We start from the raw sequence: 18,344 nt of genomic DNA, 5'->3' as shown, positions 1-18,344 counted from the left end.
CACTGCCTTAGATTTTGTGTTTCTTAACTAACAGCATAACCCCTGCTCTATTCCTATCCTTTCTGTAGACATTGTACTTCCCAAATTCCATTTCTGCATTCCTTATATCTATGTGGCACGATGTCTCTGATCTCTCTCTCTTTTTTTTTTTTTTTTTTTATTCTATTTATGTTACTTTATTAATTTTCATATGTGTAAATTTATTTCCATATGAAAAGCATTTTGCTGTTTTTGTAAATAAATAAAAAAATATATATTACATTTGAGATACACCAAGCCAAGTGGTATAGTTAGAGATTTTTATAGTTGTAATGAACAAAATGGCACTTGCAAGGAAAAAAGGATGCTAACTCCTGGGCTACACTTAGTTTTCCAACTTTACTGAATATTTAAAGTATATAAATATCATTGAATTTGCTTGAAGCTGCTATTCATCATTAAAAGCCGGCATTCTTTTAATTTTCCACTGAGAATACTGTCAATAGTCTGTATATCATAATGAAAAATTAGTTCTCCATGTAATTCTTTTAAGGAATTGTATAAGACAAAGAGATCCAGAATAGAAGTAATCAGATAACAAAACAGTATGTGCAGGGGCAAATACAAATGTAAATGATAATAGCCTAAACACATTTTAGGGCTTATGCCTCAGGCTGCACGAAAGTTTAACTGACATACAAGTCAGTACAAGAGCATTGTGTTAGTATGCAAGAAAATCTAAAAAAAGCTGAAAACGGCATCATTTTAAGTGTATCTGATACTGTGAATACCTTCACAACGAGTTGTCATGATATTGCACTGCCTCGAATAAGTAACACTTCACCAATGGAGAAAACGATTGTTACTTATTCTCAATAGATATCATCACCCAGACAGCACCATTTCAAGGCTATTTGGTTTTTCCTCGGTGGGTGGGTAGGTACCCTGGTGCTACAATGATAATTCAGTTATGAAGTATAACTCCACAATATAAAGAGATGCCCGATGGTGTATGAAATGAATCAGACTAAACACATTTTAGAGCTTATACCTCAGGCTGCGTGAAAGTTTAACTGATGTACAAGTTTGTGTAAGAGCATCATGTTAGTACACAAAAAACTCTAAAATAGCTGAAAACAGCATCATTTTAAGTGTATCTCATACCGTGAATATCTTCACAAGTTGCCATGATATTACACTACCTCGATCAGCTGACAATAAGTAACAAGTCTTCTCCATTGGTGAAGCATTACTTATTCAAGGTAGTGCAATATCATGGCAAGTCATTGTGAAGGTATTCATAATATGAGATACACATAAATGATGCCATTTTCAGCTATTTTAGAGTTTGCTGCATACTAAAATGATGCTCTTGCACTAACTTATACATCAGAAGATAAATAGTTAAGAGTGGCAGGGAAAAAAAATATATCAAGATTGCTGCAAATTACTAATGAACTTACGGGTACACAAAATTCAGACACGTGGAGGTTAAAATTGTCTTTGCAAAACTGAGTTATTTATTTATTTATTATTATTAGCCATATGGTGCAAGGCAGTCTGATGATTTTGCTGCATTTCAATAAAAAATCAAGAACTCTTCTGAGTTATAATTGGATCAACAGATTGGGTTTAGAGTGCAAACTGAGCCCTCTAGGCAAGTGCAAGAACCTTTCATGAGGGTTTTGCATAACAAAATTGAATTTATTTTCACTAAAACTTGGAATTAGTTTTGAAAGCTGCACTAGTCCTTGTAATGGTTCCTGCTGACTCTGAATGCAAAACAGCTAAAATAATTGTGGTTAAAATTACCCATTAATCTGCTAGCAGGTTTTATTGAAGCATTACATGTGAAATTGCAAGGAAGAAGAAGATGAATGGGGAAATTCAATTAAGATAATTAGGATTCACCTCGAAAAGAAACTGCCGTAAAATCCCCGGCAAGGGATGACAGAAAATAACACACAGTACCGTGCAACAGTATCCTCTAATCTGAGTGTACAGTTGATTTTGGTTGGCATATCATTTCTTATAGCTACATTATAATCATTAAAACAAACACGTTTAGCGCCATTTCTATGTTGGGAGACCTCCCTTTTGCACAGCCACCGGATATACAAAATGAGAAAAGGAAAGGTTAATTCACCACACCATGATACTACAATACCGATGTAAAATAAAATTTTTACGCTGGTTGATATTCAAGTCTATTCAGCTCTTCGCGTGGTTTCATAATTATGACTACTGTATACGGTTTATGTACAGGGATTTTTCTGTATGCACCACATGCTAATTTCTTTCTGATGTTTTAAAGCAGTCAACCGGCATCGAGAAGAAAAGGAGTATATAAGTTCTACCAGACTGTCGTTTAAAAAAAAAAAAAAAGAAAAAAAAAGTAAGGAATCCGTAATTTGCTTTAGATAGTTAAAAACATCCGGCCCTCACTCCGATTACATATGACACTTGTCGACATGTTATAAAATAACTAGCTATACATGTACTTCGATGTATGCATATGATATCTATTTACCATGATATGCATTAAATAATATTTTTAAGTATAAAATTATGTAAATTAATTAAAACAAACAAACTTATAATAATTCGGTAACAGCAATATAATTTAAAAAATATATTCTTACTTGAATGACGATACAAATTTACAATCTTTTATTACCTTTTAAGGAGAATCTAATGCAAATGTAAGCATTTAACAATTCATTAAATTTAATGTAAACAAAAAATACTTAACCATTGAGCTGGTTGACTATACGCTGCATACCCAAATAAATACAGTATTATGCTGTCATCCTCACAAGCACGTAAAGCGCCATTTCTTGGTACTGTTTGTTAGTATAGTAATTGGAGGGGCTGGGGGGACGGGAAAAGATTTGATGTATCATTCTTGGTCTATATTAGCTTAAAACTTAAATAATTAAATTTTGCCGCATTATGTGTTTACCAGCCGATTTTGTTTATTCAAAGCAGCTATATACGAACTGATAAGATTTTCGCTTTATTTGGTTTTGTTATATACCACCTTTTCCTGTTCGCTCAGAAGTTACCTCATAGTAATTTTTACCTTTATGGTGTTCACCTGTGCCTTGAAGTTTGGGGTTGTGTATGTGTGACAGATGTGATATTTGCTTTGATTGGAATAATAGTGTCTAATTATACAACATCATTGTGATTTCTGTTTAAAGGTAAAATTTCGAATTGGTAACTATGAAAAGGTAACACTCTATTAGTGAGAAACCTCGATTGATAAAACATATGAATAGTGACGACCATTGTACAATTCGACTTTTTGGATGCTGTATTAGCTATGAGTCTTATTATGGACGAAATGAAAACTAACGTAAATATCGAAGAAATGAAAAAACTTCGGGACTTAGTGAGAACATTAGAAATACAGAATCAGCAGCTTAGAAATAAGCAAAATAAAATTTCAAAACTAACTAGGGATAAACATTCAGTCCATAGCAAAAGCTCCACTACTATCATTATCAAATCCGGCAAGGATATCAATATTTCTGAAGGTAGTATTGTTTCCGACAATAAACTGCAAGAGGAAAAGCATAACTGTTCGGAAAAACATAAAAGCGTTAATCTTGAGGATATCGATGTTATAAATCTTGAAGAGTTAGAACTATCAGATGAAGAATCGTGGTAAGTAGCCCCCACTCATTAACCACTAATAAATAACTATTAAATAAAGTAAAAAAAAAAAAAAAAAAGTGAATAGTAGTAGGCTGTTTTAAAATACTATTTTGTTTTTTTTTAAGGTGCCACAATAACTACTTTCATTGCAGTCCAGCAGTGAAATTCTTTCGTTCAGACTTTAGCAATAATACATAAGCAGTTTTCAGTGTTTCATGCAAACCCAAAAAATTAGAACATTTCACCTCTAATCCCAGGGGCTCACATCTGTTGAGTATGGGCTTGACAAACCCAGGGTCCTGAGCTGGATATCATCATCCTTCTCTTTCTTGGTGATTCCTCTCTCTCTCAGGGTAATTTCGAGAATTTTTTTGGCTGGTGCAGCATAAGCCTCAGGCTTCCTTGCATTATATGGCTAATAATAATATTTGAATTTCCCCTCCTGATTATGTTGCATCTGACTATTTTGCATCGACATTCACACATGAGGAGTTATTCAGCACGGGGAATGCCAGAGGTGTATTCAACTCTGGCAGTAAGCTAGATAATCTTGTAATAACTGAGAGTAAAGTGGAAGAGAAATTGTTGAAGATAAACACAAGAAAGGCATCTGGGGTTGATGGGATCTATCCAGTTATATTAAATGAGGCAGCAAAGGAAGTAAGCAAAACCCTTAGCCATAATTATGAGAGCTTCCTTGGACTCAAGGGAGGTACCCATAGACTGGAGATGTGCAAATGTGACCCCAATTCAAAGGAGGATGAAAGGCTGACACAAGAAATTATAGACCTGTGAGTTTAACTTCTGTTCCAGGAAAATTAATGGAGGCACTGGTTAAAGAAGCACTGCAGGATTATCTAGACAAGACTTCAGTTATAGCTCGGACACAGCATGGTTTCGTTAAGGGGAAGTCTTGCCTGACCAATTTGATTGGATACTATGGTGCAGTCACAAAAGAGCTGGATGCAGGGAATAACTTTTGATATTATATACTTGGATCTTAGAAAGGCTTTTGATACTGTTGCACAAATTGGAGCAGTGTGGCATTGGAGGCAAATTTCTGCTATGGATAAAGGGGTGGTTGAGGGGGAGAAGACAGAGAGTGGTAATCAATGGACAGAGCTGTTCGTGGACTAATGTTATTAGTGGAGTCCCTCGGGGTTCAGTGTTGGGTCCATTATTGTTTTCTGTATTTATAAATAATATTGACGATGGTATATCAGGTTTAATGTCCAAGTTTGCAGATGATACAAAGGTTGGCAGGGTAGTTAAGGACACTACTGAGGCTATACTGCTGCAACAGGATCCGGAAAGGTTGAGCAGATGGGCTGAGAGGTGGCAAATGAAGTTGACAAATGTAAAGTACTACATATGGGGAAACAGCAACCCCAGAGCAACGTATCAACTCTGTGGTACTACACTGACAGTGGTAGAGAATGAAAAGGACCTGGGGGTAATTGTACAGGCAGATATGAAGTTCTCTGAGCAGTGCAGACAGGCTGCAAGAGTAGCTCATGGTGTATTGTCAATGATATACAGGAATTTTTCTAGCAGGGATGAAGAGGTGATTATTTCCTTGTATAAGGCAATGGTCCAGCCACACCTCAAGTACTGTATACAGGTTTGGAGGCCTCATTTCAAGAAGGATGTAGAGCTGCTGGAACGAGTACAGAGATGGGCAACACGATTAGTGAATGGAACAAAGGGTCGCTCTTACGAAGAAAGGCTTAAATTTTGCAAATTACAGTGTCTGGAGACTAGGCACTGGCGAGGTGATCTGAACCCTGAGGAACTCAACACTGAACCCTGAGGAACTCCACTAATAACATTTGTGGATTTATTGGATGATTGTTTTCTGCAGCAGCATGTTCGAGAGGCAACCAGAGAAAGTAATACTCTTGATCTGGTTATCAGCAGTGATCATTCATGTATTTGGAATTTGCAGATAAAAGAACCACTAGGTGGCAGTGATCACAATGTACTGACGTGGGATTTACTTAAAGATTTAATTACCATCAGGGGTAAAGGAAAGGGTTTTTGCTTCCGTAAAGGCGAGTACACTGGTCTCCGACAGTTTTTAAATTCTGTACAGTGGAATCAACTGACGATGTTACCAACAGTAAATTCTAAGTGGGAAGCATTCAAGGAATTAATCGTGGAAGCTACTAAAAGTTTCATACCTATTAAGAAATATTGTTCAAGGTTTAGGCCTAAATGGTTGTCAAATGAACTAATGAGACTCGTAACAGAGAAGAAAAATGCATGGGATGCATATAAATTATCAAGCGACTCAGAAGCCTATGGCAGATATAAGTTAATCCGTAATCAGGTCACAAAGGAGGATTGGCAGGCGAAGGCAGATTACGAGAAATCCTAGGCAAAAGATGGTAAGAAAAACAGCAAAGATTTCTTTACTTATATAAACTCTAAAAGGAAGGGGATGAATCTGATTGGTCCACTTGACATCGATGGTTCGACTGTTGATGATCCTGTTCAGATAGCAAACAAACTGAATGAGTATTTTACATCTACATTCACACATGAGGAGTTATTAAGGTTTGAAAATGGCAGAAGGTTATCAAATTGTAGCAGGGTGCTTAATGATCTTGTAATAACTGAAAGCAAAGTAGAAGAGAAATTGTTGAAGTTAAACGTAAGAAAAGCACCTGGGGTGGATGGAAGTTATATTAAAGGAGGCGGCAAAGCAACTAAGCAAACCCTTAGCCATAATTATGAGAGCATCCTTGGACTCAGGGGAGGTTCCCACGGACTGGAGATGTGCAAATGTATCCCCAATTCACAAAGGGGGATCGAAGGGTGACACGAGTAATTACAGACCAGTTAGTTTAACTTCTGTTCCGGGTAAAATAATGGAGTCGCTGGTTAAAGATGCATTGCAGGATCATTTAGACAAGACTGCAGCAATAATTCAGACACAGCATGGGTTTGTTAAGGGAAAGTCTTGTCTGACAAATTTGTTAGGATATTATGATGTGGTTACAAAGGAACTGGATGCAAAAAATAATTTTTATATCATATATTTGGATTTCAGGAAAGCTTTTGACACTGTTGCACATGGAAGACTATTGTACAAATTGGAGCAGAATGGTATTAAGGTTAAGTTGCTACAATGGATAAAAGGATGGTTAAGTGGGAGAAGACAGAGGGTGGTAATCAATGGGTGCTGCTCTTCTTGGACTAATGTTATTAGTTGAGTCCCACAGGGTTCGGTGTTAGGTCCACTGTTGTTTTGTATATTTATCAATGATATTGATGAAGGTATATCAGGCTTAATGTCGAAGTTTGCAGATGATACAAAGGTTGGCAGGATTGTTAATGACAGTAATGGCAGTGTGCTACTGCAACAGGATCTAGATAATTTAGGCAGATGGGCTAAGAAATGGCAACTGAAGTTTAACCTTGACAAATGCAAAGTACTGCATATGGGTAGAAGTAGCCACAGAGAAACGTAGCAACTGTGTGGTACTACACTTAAGGTGGTAGAAAATGAAAAAGACCTGGGAGTAATTGTGCAGTCAGATATGAAGTTCTCTGAGCAAGGTAGACAGGCTGCCAGGGCAGATCATGGGGTTTTGTCAATGATATATAGGAATTTTGCTAGCAGGGAAAAGGAGGTGATTATCCCTCTGTGTAAGGCAATGGTCAGGCAACGCCTTAAGTACTGTGTACAGGTCTGGAGGCCTCATTTTAGGAAGGATGTATATTTACTTGAGCGTGTACAGAGAAGGGCTACAAGATTGGTGAGGGGAATGAAGGGATCTTCTTACCAAGTGAGGCTTAAGTTCTGCAAATTGCAGTGGCTGGAGACTAGGCACCTGCGCGGTGATCTAATTGAGGTATATAAGGCCTTGAATGGGTTGAGCACGCTGAATTCTGATGGGATCCTTCCACTTGTTCAGATTACGAATCTAAGGGAGCATAAATTCAAATTAAAAAAAGACAGATATAGAATAGATGTGCGGAAATTTGCCTTTAGCCAGCGGGTGGTTAATTGCTGGAACAAACTTCCATCTGTCGTTGTGGAAGTTAATAGGTTGAATAAATTTAAGGAGGAACTGGACAGGCAATTAGAGGGAATGGTGTGTTTTTTTTTTTTTTTTTTTTGGGCTGATGCTGCATAAGCTCATACATTTGCTTTCTTGCATCACATGCCACTACTACTACTATTAGGCCACGTTGAACAGTGTCCATTGATTACCACTCTTTGCCTTCTGCCACTCAACCATCCCTTTATGCATAGCAGCGATTTGCCTCCAATGCCACACTGGTCCAATTTGTGCAGCAGTCTTCCATGCGCAACAGTATCAAAAGCATTTCTAAGATCCAAATATATAATATCAAAGTTATTCCCTGCATCCAGTTCTTTTGTGACTACATCATAGTATCCAATCAAATTTGTAAGACAGGACCTGCCTTTAACAAAACCATGCTGTGTCTGAGCTATAACTGAATTCTTGTCCAGATGATCCTGTAGTGCTTCTTTAACCAGTGCCTCCATTAATATTCCTGGAACCGAAGTTCAACTAACAGGTCTATAATTACTTGTGTCAGCCTTTGATCCTCCTTTTTGAATTGGGGTTACATTTGCACATCTCCAGTCTATGGGTATCTCCCCTGAGTCCAAAGAAGCTCTCATAATTATGGCCAGGGGTTTGCTTACTTCCTTTGCTGCCTCCTTTAATATAACTGGATAGATCCCATCCACCCCGGGTGCCTTTTTTAATCTCAACAATTTCTCCTCCACTTTCCTCTCAGTTATTAGAAAATCATCTAGCTCACTGCCAATGTTTACTTCACCTACAACATTCTCCTTCCTGAATAACTCCTCATGTGTGAATGTAGATGCAAAATACTTGTTTAGATTGTTAGCCACCTGAGCAGGATCCTCAACTGTTGAACCATCAACATCCAGTGGACCAATCTGATTCATCCCTTTCCTTCTTGAGTTTAAATAGGTAAAGAACTCTTTTCTGTTTTTCTTTGCATCCTTTGCCAAGGATTTCTCATAATCTGTCTTTGCCTGCCTAATCTCCTTTGTGACTTGGTTACAGACCAACTTATATCTATCATAGGCTTCCATGTCACCACCCATTAATTTGTATGTATCCCATGCATTTTTCTTCTCTGCCATATTTCTCATTAGTTCATCTGACAACCATTTAGGCCTGAACCTTGAACAATATTTCTTGGTTGGTATGTAAAGCCTGGTAGCTTCCAAGATTAGTTCCTTGAATGCTTCCCATTTTGAATTTGCTGTTGGTAACATCATTATTTGGTCCCACTGTATAGAATTTAAATACTGTCTCAGCCCATCATAGTCTCCTTTACGAAAGCAAAAACCCTTCCCTTTACCTCTGATGGTAGTTACCTCCTTGAGTAAATCCCACTTCAGCACACTGTGATCACTGCCACCTAGTGGTTCCTTTATCTGGAGATTCTTAATGCATGAAGAATCACTATTGTGTGTGCACTCCTCATCGTGCACACACAAAGACATCCTCCATGGCAGTATCATGTTCCGTACCCGATTGCTCCGCAAACATCAAGCAAACAGTGCATCTTAAAAGGCTGTGATTCAGAGGGCAACTGCCCCCCTCAGTTCTTCTTTGAGCCACAGCACTCCCATTAGCTTGAGCCTTTTGCTTTGCTGCTCTGGTTTGAGTCATGATTTCGATTTAATGTCAATAAAATTACAATTTCAGAACAAAATTAAAACCTTAAACTTGTATCCTAACACTGTTATAACGCTATATTTATTTTTCAGTATCGAGTGTTATCTACGAGTTCCCTTTTATATAACTTCTGTATAAAGTTATGTATTAATTATTTGTTACGTTTGTACTGTAAGTCGTTATATATATATAGTTAAAAGTACAATTTAATTGTCAATGAAGTTTAACAAGATTAATAGATTTACTGATTGACAATATTATATTATGCACTATACTATACAAGCTAATGCTATCGAATTCCGGATATGCTGTATCGTGTTACAGTGGCGATAATTACGAACGGTACTTCTACGGACTCTTAAGTATTGATTAACTTCCAAATCTCGCTGTCTCAATTTAGAATAAACTAAGGATCCTGACTAGGTCTATAGCTACTTATAGATAATAATTTGATATAACAATTGGTTAATAAATCGGCTAAATACGGTTCCTAAATACCTCTCGTTCAACGGAGCTGCAATTTGTAACACGTGGATTTGATACCGTTACCGATACTAAGTAATACCCACAAAATCTCTATCAAGTTAACTTTAAACTAAGTATCGTAACTATGAATATAAAACTACTCTAGAAAATAAGTAAATATGCCAATTTAAGCTAATAAAACAGAAAATAAATCAGAAAAAACTTCTCTTCTCCAGGAGCTGCAAAATAGCTGCGGCCGCACAGGCTACTCTCCAACCAAACTGAGACAACAGATGAATTTGACACAATGAGGTTGAGAGATTTTAAGCCAGAGAAGATCGAAGAGAGTAGATTCCAAATTGCCTAGTCTCTGACAGGGAATATCAGAATGGACATATGCACAAATACCACCTTTGAGGCGAAAGGAATCATACAGCGAATAATTTGGTCATCTGAGATGACCAGTAGTTGAATCAACCGATAACTGAGAATCTGTCAGAAAAAGTACATGGGGTTTGGCAGACTGCAAGTGGAAATGGACATTGTAAAGATTAGAATTGAGACCACGTTTATTCATGAAATGAATTAGAAAGTGCTTGGGAGGTTTAGATATTTTTGCAGGTAAGCTTGCTCTATTAGTTTGACAATTCATGGTGTATTCAATATTAAGAAAAAGTGGGTGGGACATGCTGTATGAAGTAATGAAATATTTAGATGGGACATACACATGGTAAGAATATACACAGATCCTTGACATAACATGGCCTCGACAATGCTCCCCGAATACACACTACTTGGACTTCCTCCAGTCACTGTCTGTCTGATTACAGTTAGAAAGATTATACACTAGGTGATCTGGAAGCCTCCTAGAGATTTACCAATAGGTTCGGTCCAGTGTACTAACTAGTGGCCAGCCTGCAAACACCATTTTAGAGCTGTACCCTCGAAATGTAAGGAACATTGGATCTCGCCATGATGTTTATCCTAACCTCAAAAGTCATCAATCATACCACATGATGGAAGAGATAGGGAAGGGATGGCCAGAACTTAGCTCTAGAGACTAAACATGGGTTCCACCACTTCAAGAGGCGCCTCCGTAGCCAGGTGGGAAGGAGCAGCAGTGCGTAGCACACACTTCTTGATTCGACCGGGGTTTGATCCTGTCACCACTAAATACGGCGGATGCGGAAAGGTCAGGGAATGACCGCATATCGCGGAGCAATATGGCCTTAGTTGCTAAATGCTCCTAAAAACCAAACAACAACAAACAACAACCACCACTTTAAGCCTCCAAAAGCAAAGTGGTGGTATTGCACCAGTTGATGAGAGTCATCTACCACCTAGTACTGCCTTGTAACATAGAGGGGTGGCATTCCTTCATGTGGTGTGGGTGCCACACCTTGACCCCTGCTTACGTTGGTTCACACCTGGGTATTCACTCACCATTTACTTGTGCAAGGAAGTTATACCCAGGATAACTAACAGTCCCACCATTGTGAAGGTGCAAGCAGAGGAGTTGGTTGTCACAGACCGTTCGGACTTCGCCGAAATTGGGTCTACTTCACCTGAATGTCACCCGAATATCAGTTTCATTAGTGTTTTAGACTCCCAAGTAGCAAGTACAGCTACTTGGGAGTGTAGCCTATCTGAGAGCATGTCTGTGACAACCTCAAGGACCTATGCTTATCTTTGGTGATACTCCGATTTCTAGGCAAGATGATATGTTATGACTTTTGGGGATTACCCTGATTTCTAATCTCTCTCTCTTGGCACAAGCACATTAGAAATATTGCTTCCTCTGCACTAAAAAAACTTTATTTTCTCTTTTGCTCTCGGTGTTACTTTTCTTCCAAACAGCTGTTCACTCTACAAATTGCAAATCCTCATTACCATGGAATATTGTTCTCACATCTGGGGCGGTGCCCTCAAAACCTCCCTCAGGCTGCTAGATTCCATTCAAGAAAAGGGCTGTTAGTTTAATTAATGACTCATCTCTAACAGAGTCTCTGCACTCTGTCTCACAGACATACTATTTCTGCTGCATGCTTTTTTACAGATACTTCCATGGGCACTGTTCTTCTGAATTGACTTCTATAATTCCTGCTCTCTCTCTTTCAAAACAGTCTGAACATGTGCTGCCACCAGCCAACATGCATTTACTGTCCAATTTCAAACTCACAGAACCAACTTTTATAATACTCATTTATTCGTTCAACTGCTATTTTCTGGAACAACCTTCCTCTATATGTATTTTCTAAAAAAATTACAGTCTACAGAAGTTCAAGTCTAATGTCAAGAATTATCTTCTCTCGTCTTCTCATACTCCGACCCATTCACAGTACTATGTACAATAGATTCTAATACCTCTCGTGTTTGGGGTTTTCATAAAAAAAAAAAAAAAAAAAATACTTGTTTACATTAGACTTGAATTTTTTGTAGATTGTAATTTTTAGGAAACATGTATGCAGGGAGGTTTTTCCAGAAAACGAAAGTTGAATGAATAAATGAGGAGGTAAAAAAGTTGGTTTTGTGAGTTTGAAGTTCAATAGTAAAAAGATGTTGACTAGTTCCAGCACGTGTTTAGACAGCTTTGGAAGAGAGAGAGAGAGAGAGAGCGAGAGTTATAGAAGCCAATTCAGAAGAATAGGTTCTATGGAAGTATCTATAGAAAAGACATGCAGAAGTAATGTCTATGAGACAGAGTGGAAAGACTGTTAGAGATGAGTCATTAATTAACATAATTTCTCTCGAATCCAGAAGCCTGAGAAAGATTTTGAGAGCACTCCTCCAGATGTGGGAACAATATTCCATTTGAGGGCAAATTTGCAATTTGTACAGAGTGAACAACTGTGGAAGAAAAGCAATGGCGACAGCAAAAGAGAAAATCTAGGTTTTTAAATGCGTACGAAGCAGTATTCATAATGTGCTTATGCCAAGAGATATTAGAAGTAGAGGTAATCAACAGTAGAGGTGTGATCTTGCCTAGAAATCAGCATCATTGAGGAGCAGAAGAATCCTTTTTGCAAGATATAAGACAGGACTAAGTTTTAAAAGAATTTAAATCAACTAAGTTACCTTTGTCCCACTGAAAAATTACCTGGAGATCAGTATTTAAGGAATTGGTAGTGGATATTCAAGAAGTTGAAGCTGTTTGTGCATGGCAAGGTTTCTCAAACTGGAACGTGGATTGCAATGTGCTGTCATCAGCAAAACTATGGATAGGTTTAATGGTCAATTGGAAACGGTCATTAATATACAAGAGGAAAACAGTGGGAGAAAGATCTGAACCTTGGGGAACACCAGTATTAATGGAGAAGTTAGATGCTAGAAAGCCATTTCCATAATCCCCCCCCCCTCCAATATGTGATCAGTGAGAAAAACTGGATACCCGTTTACAAAAATACAGGTGTCAAGCCATAAGTTGGAGCTTATTTAGAAGACCTTTATGTCAAACACGATCGAAATGTCAAGCACAACTGCATGAGTTTCACCAAACGTTTCCATTGCATTTGTCCAGAGATGGGGTAACATAAGCCAGAATATCACGAGTGGATCAACACCGGCAGATTCCACACTGGCATCGTTTATTAGAAGAAAGGCTTCTAGATAGTTTAAGTGTTGGCAGTTAATAACTTCTACATCTGATAAATTACATTTTCAAAAAGGTATCACTCCTTGCAAGATTAAAGGAAACCACCATTTTTTAAAAAGGGTGCAAAAGACACCCCTGCCTCCTTTTGACCCATACACAAAGCTAACCCCCTAAGCAAGATCATTGAGAACATCATATACTCTCAGCTCTGCTGCTTTATGAAAAACAGATTCAGCCACATTCATCATGGCTTCGTTATGGGCAGGTCAACAGTGACTAACCTACTCTCCATAGAACATGATATCAAACATAGCCTTGATAATAACAATCAGATAGATATTTTATATCTGGACCTACAAAAAGCCTTTGATTCTGCACCACAATTTGCTTTGCCTCAAATTAAAGCAGATAGGTATATCAAGTAATGCCTTATCACTTATGGTAAACTTTTTCTACAACAGACAAAGCAGAGTTCTTTTTGAAGGAAGTTACTCCTCCACTTTTCCTATACAAAGGGGAGTCCCACAGGGTTCTCCTCTTGGACAACTATTTTTTGCAATATATATTAATGATATACAAGATTGTATGCAACATGTAGACATCAAAGTGCTCTCATATGCAGATGACTTGAAATATACAAAACTATCAAATTAACACAAGGCTGCGAAATACTGGAAAATGGATTAGACACTATCACCCGATTGATTACAAGCAATGGCCTAAAACTAAACAGACAAATGCTGCACCATCTCTGTTGCAGACTATCATAAAAAACACAAGATTAATTATCCCTATAAAACCAATAATCATGAGATAATGACAGTGCAACAGGTTTCATATTTGGGGGTATGGTTTTCTGCCAAGGGAAACTTCAACACACATGTAAATAAGACTACAGCAAAGGCCTCCAAATCCCTTGGACTGTTTAAAAGAATCTGCTTTGACTTTACCAATATACAGCTCATAAAAACAGCTTGCATAATGATAGTTAACCCAGTTCTAGAATATGCCTCACAGATCTGGAATCCTCACGCCAAAATTCTTATAAAACAACTGGAACATATTCAGAAATCCATAGTCAGATTCCTAGTGTACAAGTGTAGGTTGGAATTGAACACAAAATCTTATTATGAATGGTGCATTTACTTTGGGATGGTACCACTCTCTCAAAGAAGGGTACAAAAAAAGTCTCAAAAAAGTGGTACCATCTCAAAGATGGTACCACTCTCTCATCCAGCTTTCCAGCCACCTGATGCATCAGGTGGCTGGAAAGCTGGATGCTCCTGAGCTTCTCTACCTCATCAATTTTAGCTGTCCTCCAAGAGCCTTGAGAATACACAATCTGCTGGCATTAGAGCCATTCAGAACTGATCAACTTAAATTCCACTATTTCAATAGAACTGCAAAATTGCTAAATGAATCCAACATTGATATTCTCACTGAAGACATCAATATCAAAAAAGAGTTGCAAAGGTTCTACAATCAAGGATTTAGACAATGAGGATAAATGATTAATTTAATAATGATAGTAAAAATAAAACAAAAAATAGATATATATTGACTATAAATATTTCAATAAACAAAGAAAATAATAAATATAATAATAAGAAATAATACAAAAAAATGGATAACTATAATAATAATACAATTCAATCAATGTAACTGTTCATTGTGAGCAAACAAGAAAATATAGCAACAAAGGTCTCATCTCAGTCACCCAGCTTTGCTTAAATGCAAATCGCTTGTAACATAAGATATTCCATTGTATATGCTGTATATTGACCTTGTATATTTGACATGGTATACGGACTGTAAATAGAATTATTACTGTATTGCTATATTGCAATGTTATATTCCTCCTCTGTAAGGCTTCGGCAGTTCTGGAGTAATAATAATAAAAAAGATAAATAAATAATTGATTTCTCCATTACTTTAGAAAGAGTAGAAGTAATTGCAATGAAACGATAATTGGATGAGCAGGATTTGTCACCCCTTTTAGGAACTGGCTGGATATGAGCAAATTTCCAAGTAGAAAGAATAAAAAGGTGGCAAAGAACAGGAGCTCAGGTTTTGAGAACAGTTGGAGAAATACAAGTGTAATAGGCCTAGGGAAAAATGTTCATGATGTATAGAAACTCCCCCAGGGGCTCACATCTGGTGAGTATGGTCTTGGCACACCCAGGGTCCTGAGCTGGATATTATCATTCTTCTCTTTCCTGGTGATTCCCTTCTACTTTTGTCTTTCTTTCTTTCTCTCAGGGTAACTAGGGAATTTTTTTTTTTTTTTTTTTAGCTTAGGCTGAGCCAGCATAAGCCTCAGGCTTCCTTGCACCACATAGCTAATAATAATAATATCTTTTAAGGGGACAAAAGATGATATTGTTGTACACATTGAGTAGGAGATCTGAACATGATCTCCTACTTTTAATATACTTAGTTTAACAAGTACAGGAAAATGTTGAAAGTCATGAGTTTATGTTAAATTTGTCTACAATTCTGCCCAGATACGGTTTGGAGGGAGTATATAATGAGAGCCTTGTTAATCAGTTCATCCCTGGAGAGATTGTGCAAGGCTCGTGGGATAGAATTTTTTACAGCATGGTCTGTGATTGTTAACAGGCAAGGTGGCTTCTACAGGGATGAGATACTTATTAGAAAAGGTGCAAGAATATTTGCTGATGCTATCAAGGCAATATTAGGTGCATTAAAAAACTTCTAGTTTGCAGGTTTACACAGACTAATAGATTAACAATAGCTGCAGGCAGAGGTGAAAGTGATTCTTGCACTGCTTCTATTGGAATGAGTAGCAACCATGAATGCAAGATGCTGGGGATTTCAGGAACTGCTAGTAGTCATGAAACAAGTAAATACATGGGCTGTGTTAGTGTAACTAAGGGTAAGAACAGGTGCATATATACTTGCATGTAGACCAGTGCTAGGAGTATAGTAAATAATTTTGATGAATTTGAAGTGCTGGTCAACACATGAAATGCAGACAGTGTTGAGATTTCAGAGACATGGTGTCCCTCAGTGATAAGGGATGTAGAATTTGAATATGGGAATTGCATTGTATACAGAAAGAACAGACAGGATAGCAGGGGGGGTATAATTTAAATATTTTTAGTTAAGAAGCTCATAAAATCTAAGGCAGTGCATCCACTTGACATGGGTGGCCAATATAATGTTGAGTCAGTTTGGTGTGACATAAGCACTGGGAAAGTAAAAATAAGAGTAGGAGAATGTAATAGTTCTAATGGCTCTGATAAGTACAGTGAACAGCTATACAGAGAAAGAAAGTGGGCCAGTAAATTAGATTGTCTTGTAATGGAGGATTTTAACTTTCCAGATATTAATTGGAACTTGTGGGTTGGTTTATCAGGCAACACAGAAGCCAATGGTAGATATAAACTGGTCTGTAATCAAGTCACAAAGGAGGTCAGCAAAGAGAAGGTAGATTACGAGTAATCTTTGGCAAAGGATGCAATACAATAATTTTGTTAGCAAAGAAAAATGACAGACTTCTTTACTAATGTAAACACTAGAAGGAAAGGATGAATCAAATTGGTTCACTCAATATTGATGGTTTGACTGTTCCTTTCTGCTCAGGTTGCTGACAAACTAAATGTAGTACATATGTTGCATCATCAATAAACACATTGGAGGAATTCTTTAGGGTAGGTGATGCTAGAAGTTTTGTCTAGCTCTAACAGGGAGCTAAATGATTTTGTAATAAATGAAAAGAAAGGGGAAGAGAAATTGTTGAAATTAAACCTAAGAAACACACTTGGGGTGGATGGGATCTATCAAATATTAAGAGAGGCAGCAAAGGAAGTAAGCACACCATTAGCCCTAATTATGAGAGCATCCTTGGATTCAGGGGAGATCTCCATAGACTGGGGATGTGTGAATGTGTCTCCAATTCTCAAATTGTGGGATCAAAGGGTGGCACATTTATGTACAAACCTGTTAGTTTAGCTTCTGTTCCAGGAAGAATAATGGTGTTACAGGTAAAGGAAGTAATGCAGGATCAACCAGACAAGGCCTCAGTTATACTTCAGACCTAGTTGTTGTTATTTGGTTTTTAGGAACATTAGCACTAAGGCCATATTGCTCCGGGGATATGCGGTGGTCATTACCTGACCTTTCCGCATCCTCCGTATTTGGTGGTCGCGGGCTCGAACCCCGGTCTAATCAAGAAGCGTATGCTACGCACTGCTGCTCCTGCCCACCTGGCTGCGGAGGTGCCATTCAGACCTAGCATGGGTTTGTTAAGGGAGAATCTTGTTTGATTGGATACTACAATGTTGTCGCAAAGAAATTGGATGCAGTGTGGACTAATGTTATTAGTGGAGAACCACAGGGCTTGGTGTTTTGCCCATTATTGTTTTCTATGTTTATCTGCTATTGATGAAGGCATATCAGCTTAATGTAAAAGTTTGCAGATGATACATAGGTTGGCAGAGTGGTTAATGACAGTATACTACTGGAACAGATCTAGAAAAGTTAGGCAGATGGGCTGAGAAATGGCAATTGAAGTATAACTTGATAAATGCATGGTACTTCATATGGGTAGCGGTAACCTGAGAGTAATGTATGAACTGTATGGTACTATACTCAGGGTAGTGGAAAATGAAAAAGGCTAGGGGTTAATTGTGCAGTCAGGTATAACATTATATGATAGTGCAGACAGGTTGCCAGGACAACCTGTCTGCACTATCAACCTGTCTGCACAACCTTGTGCAGACAGGTTGCGGAGGTGCCATTCAGACCTAGCATGGGTTTGTTAAGGGAGAATCTTGTTTGATCAGTTTGATTGGATACTACAATGTTGTCGCAAAGAAATTGGATGCAGTGTGGACTAATGTTATTAGTGGAGAACCACAGGGCTTGGTGTTTTGCCCATTATTGTTTTCTATGTTTATCTGCTATTGATGAAGGCATATCAGCTTAATGTA

At 37.8% G+C, this 18,344-nt stretch overlaps 2 protein-coding genes across 6 annotated transcripts in view; one reads left to right on the top strand and one right to left on the bottom strand.

Annotated features, from left to right (window-relative positions):
- The window catches only part of XNP (ATRX chromatin remodeler XNP), a 664,672-nt gene extending 661,795 nt beyond the window's left edge, over positions 1–2,877 (bottom strand). The window contains exon 1 of one of the 3 annotated variants that reach the window (XM_090383634.1): positions 2,732–2,877. In XM_090383634.1, the coding sequence (XP_090239760.1) occupies positions 2,732–2,734 (3 nt within the window). In that variant the 5' untranslated portion in view covers positions 2,735–2,877. Of the gene's footprint in view, positions 1–1,950; positions 2,038–2,168; positions 2,240–2,731 lie in introns of those variants that run through there. The other 2 variants (XM_090383636.1, XM_090383635.1) reach the window with 2 other exon arrangements.
- A 237-nt stretch (positions 2,878–3,114) lies between these two features.
- LOC150079783 (uncharacterized) overlaps positions 3,115–18,344 on the top strand; it is a 168,754-nt gene continuing 153,524 nt past the window's right edge. For all 3 annotated transcript variants that reach the window (XM_090382695.1, XM_090382694.1, XM_090382693.1), the window contains exon 1: positions 3,115–3,648. In XM_090382695.1, the coding sequence (XP_090238821.1) occupies positions 3,305–3,648 (344 nt within the window). In that variant the 5' untranslated portion in view covers positions 3,115–3,304. The remainder of the gene's footprint in view (positions 3,649–18,344) is intronic.

The sequence above is a fragment of the Mastigoproctus giganteus genome, chromosome 10 (assembly GCF_048544385.1).
Source record: "Mastigoproctus giganteus isolate SK-2022 chromosome 10, ASM4854438v1, whole genome shotgun sequence".
Classification (NCBI taxonomy): domain Eukaryota; kingdom Metazoa; phylum Arthropoda; class Arachnida; order Uropygi; family Thelyphonidae; genus Mastigoproctus; species Mastigoproctus giganteus.
The sequence above is the reverse complement of the archived record's forward strand: the minus strand, read 5'-3'. Positions and strand labels throughout refer to the sequence as shown.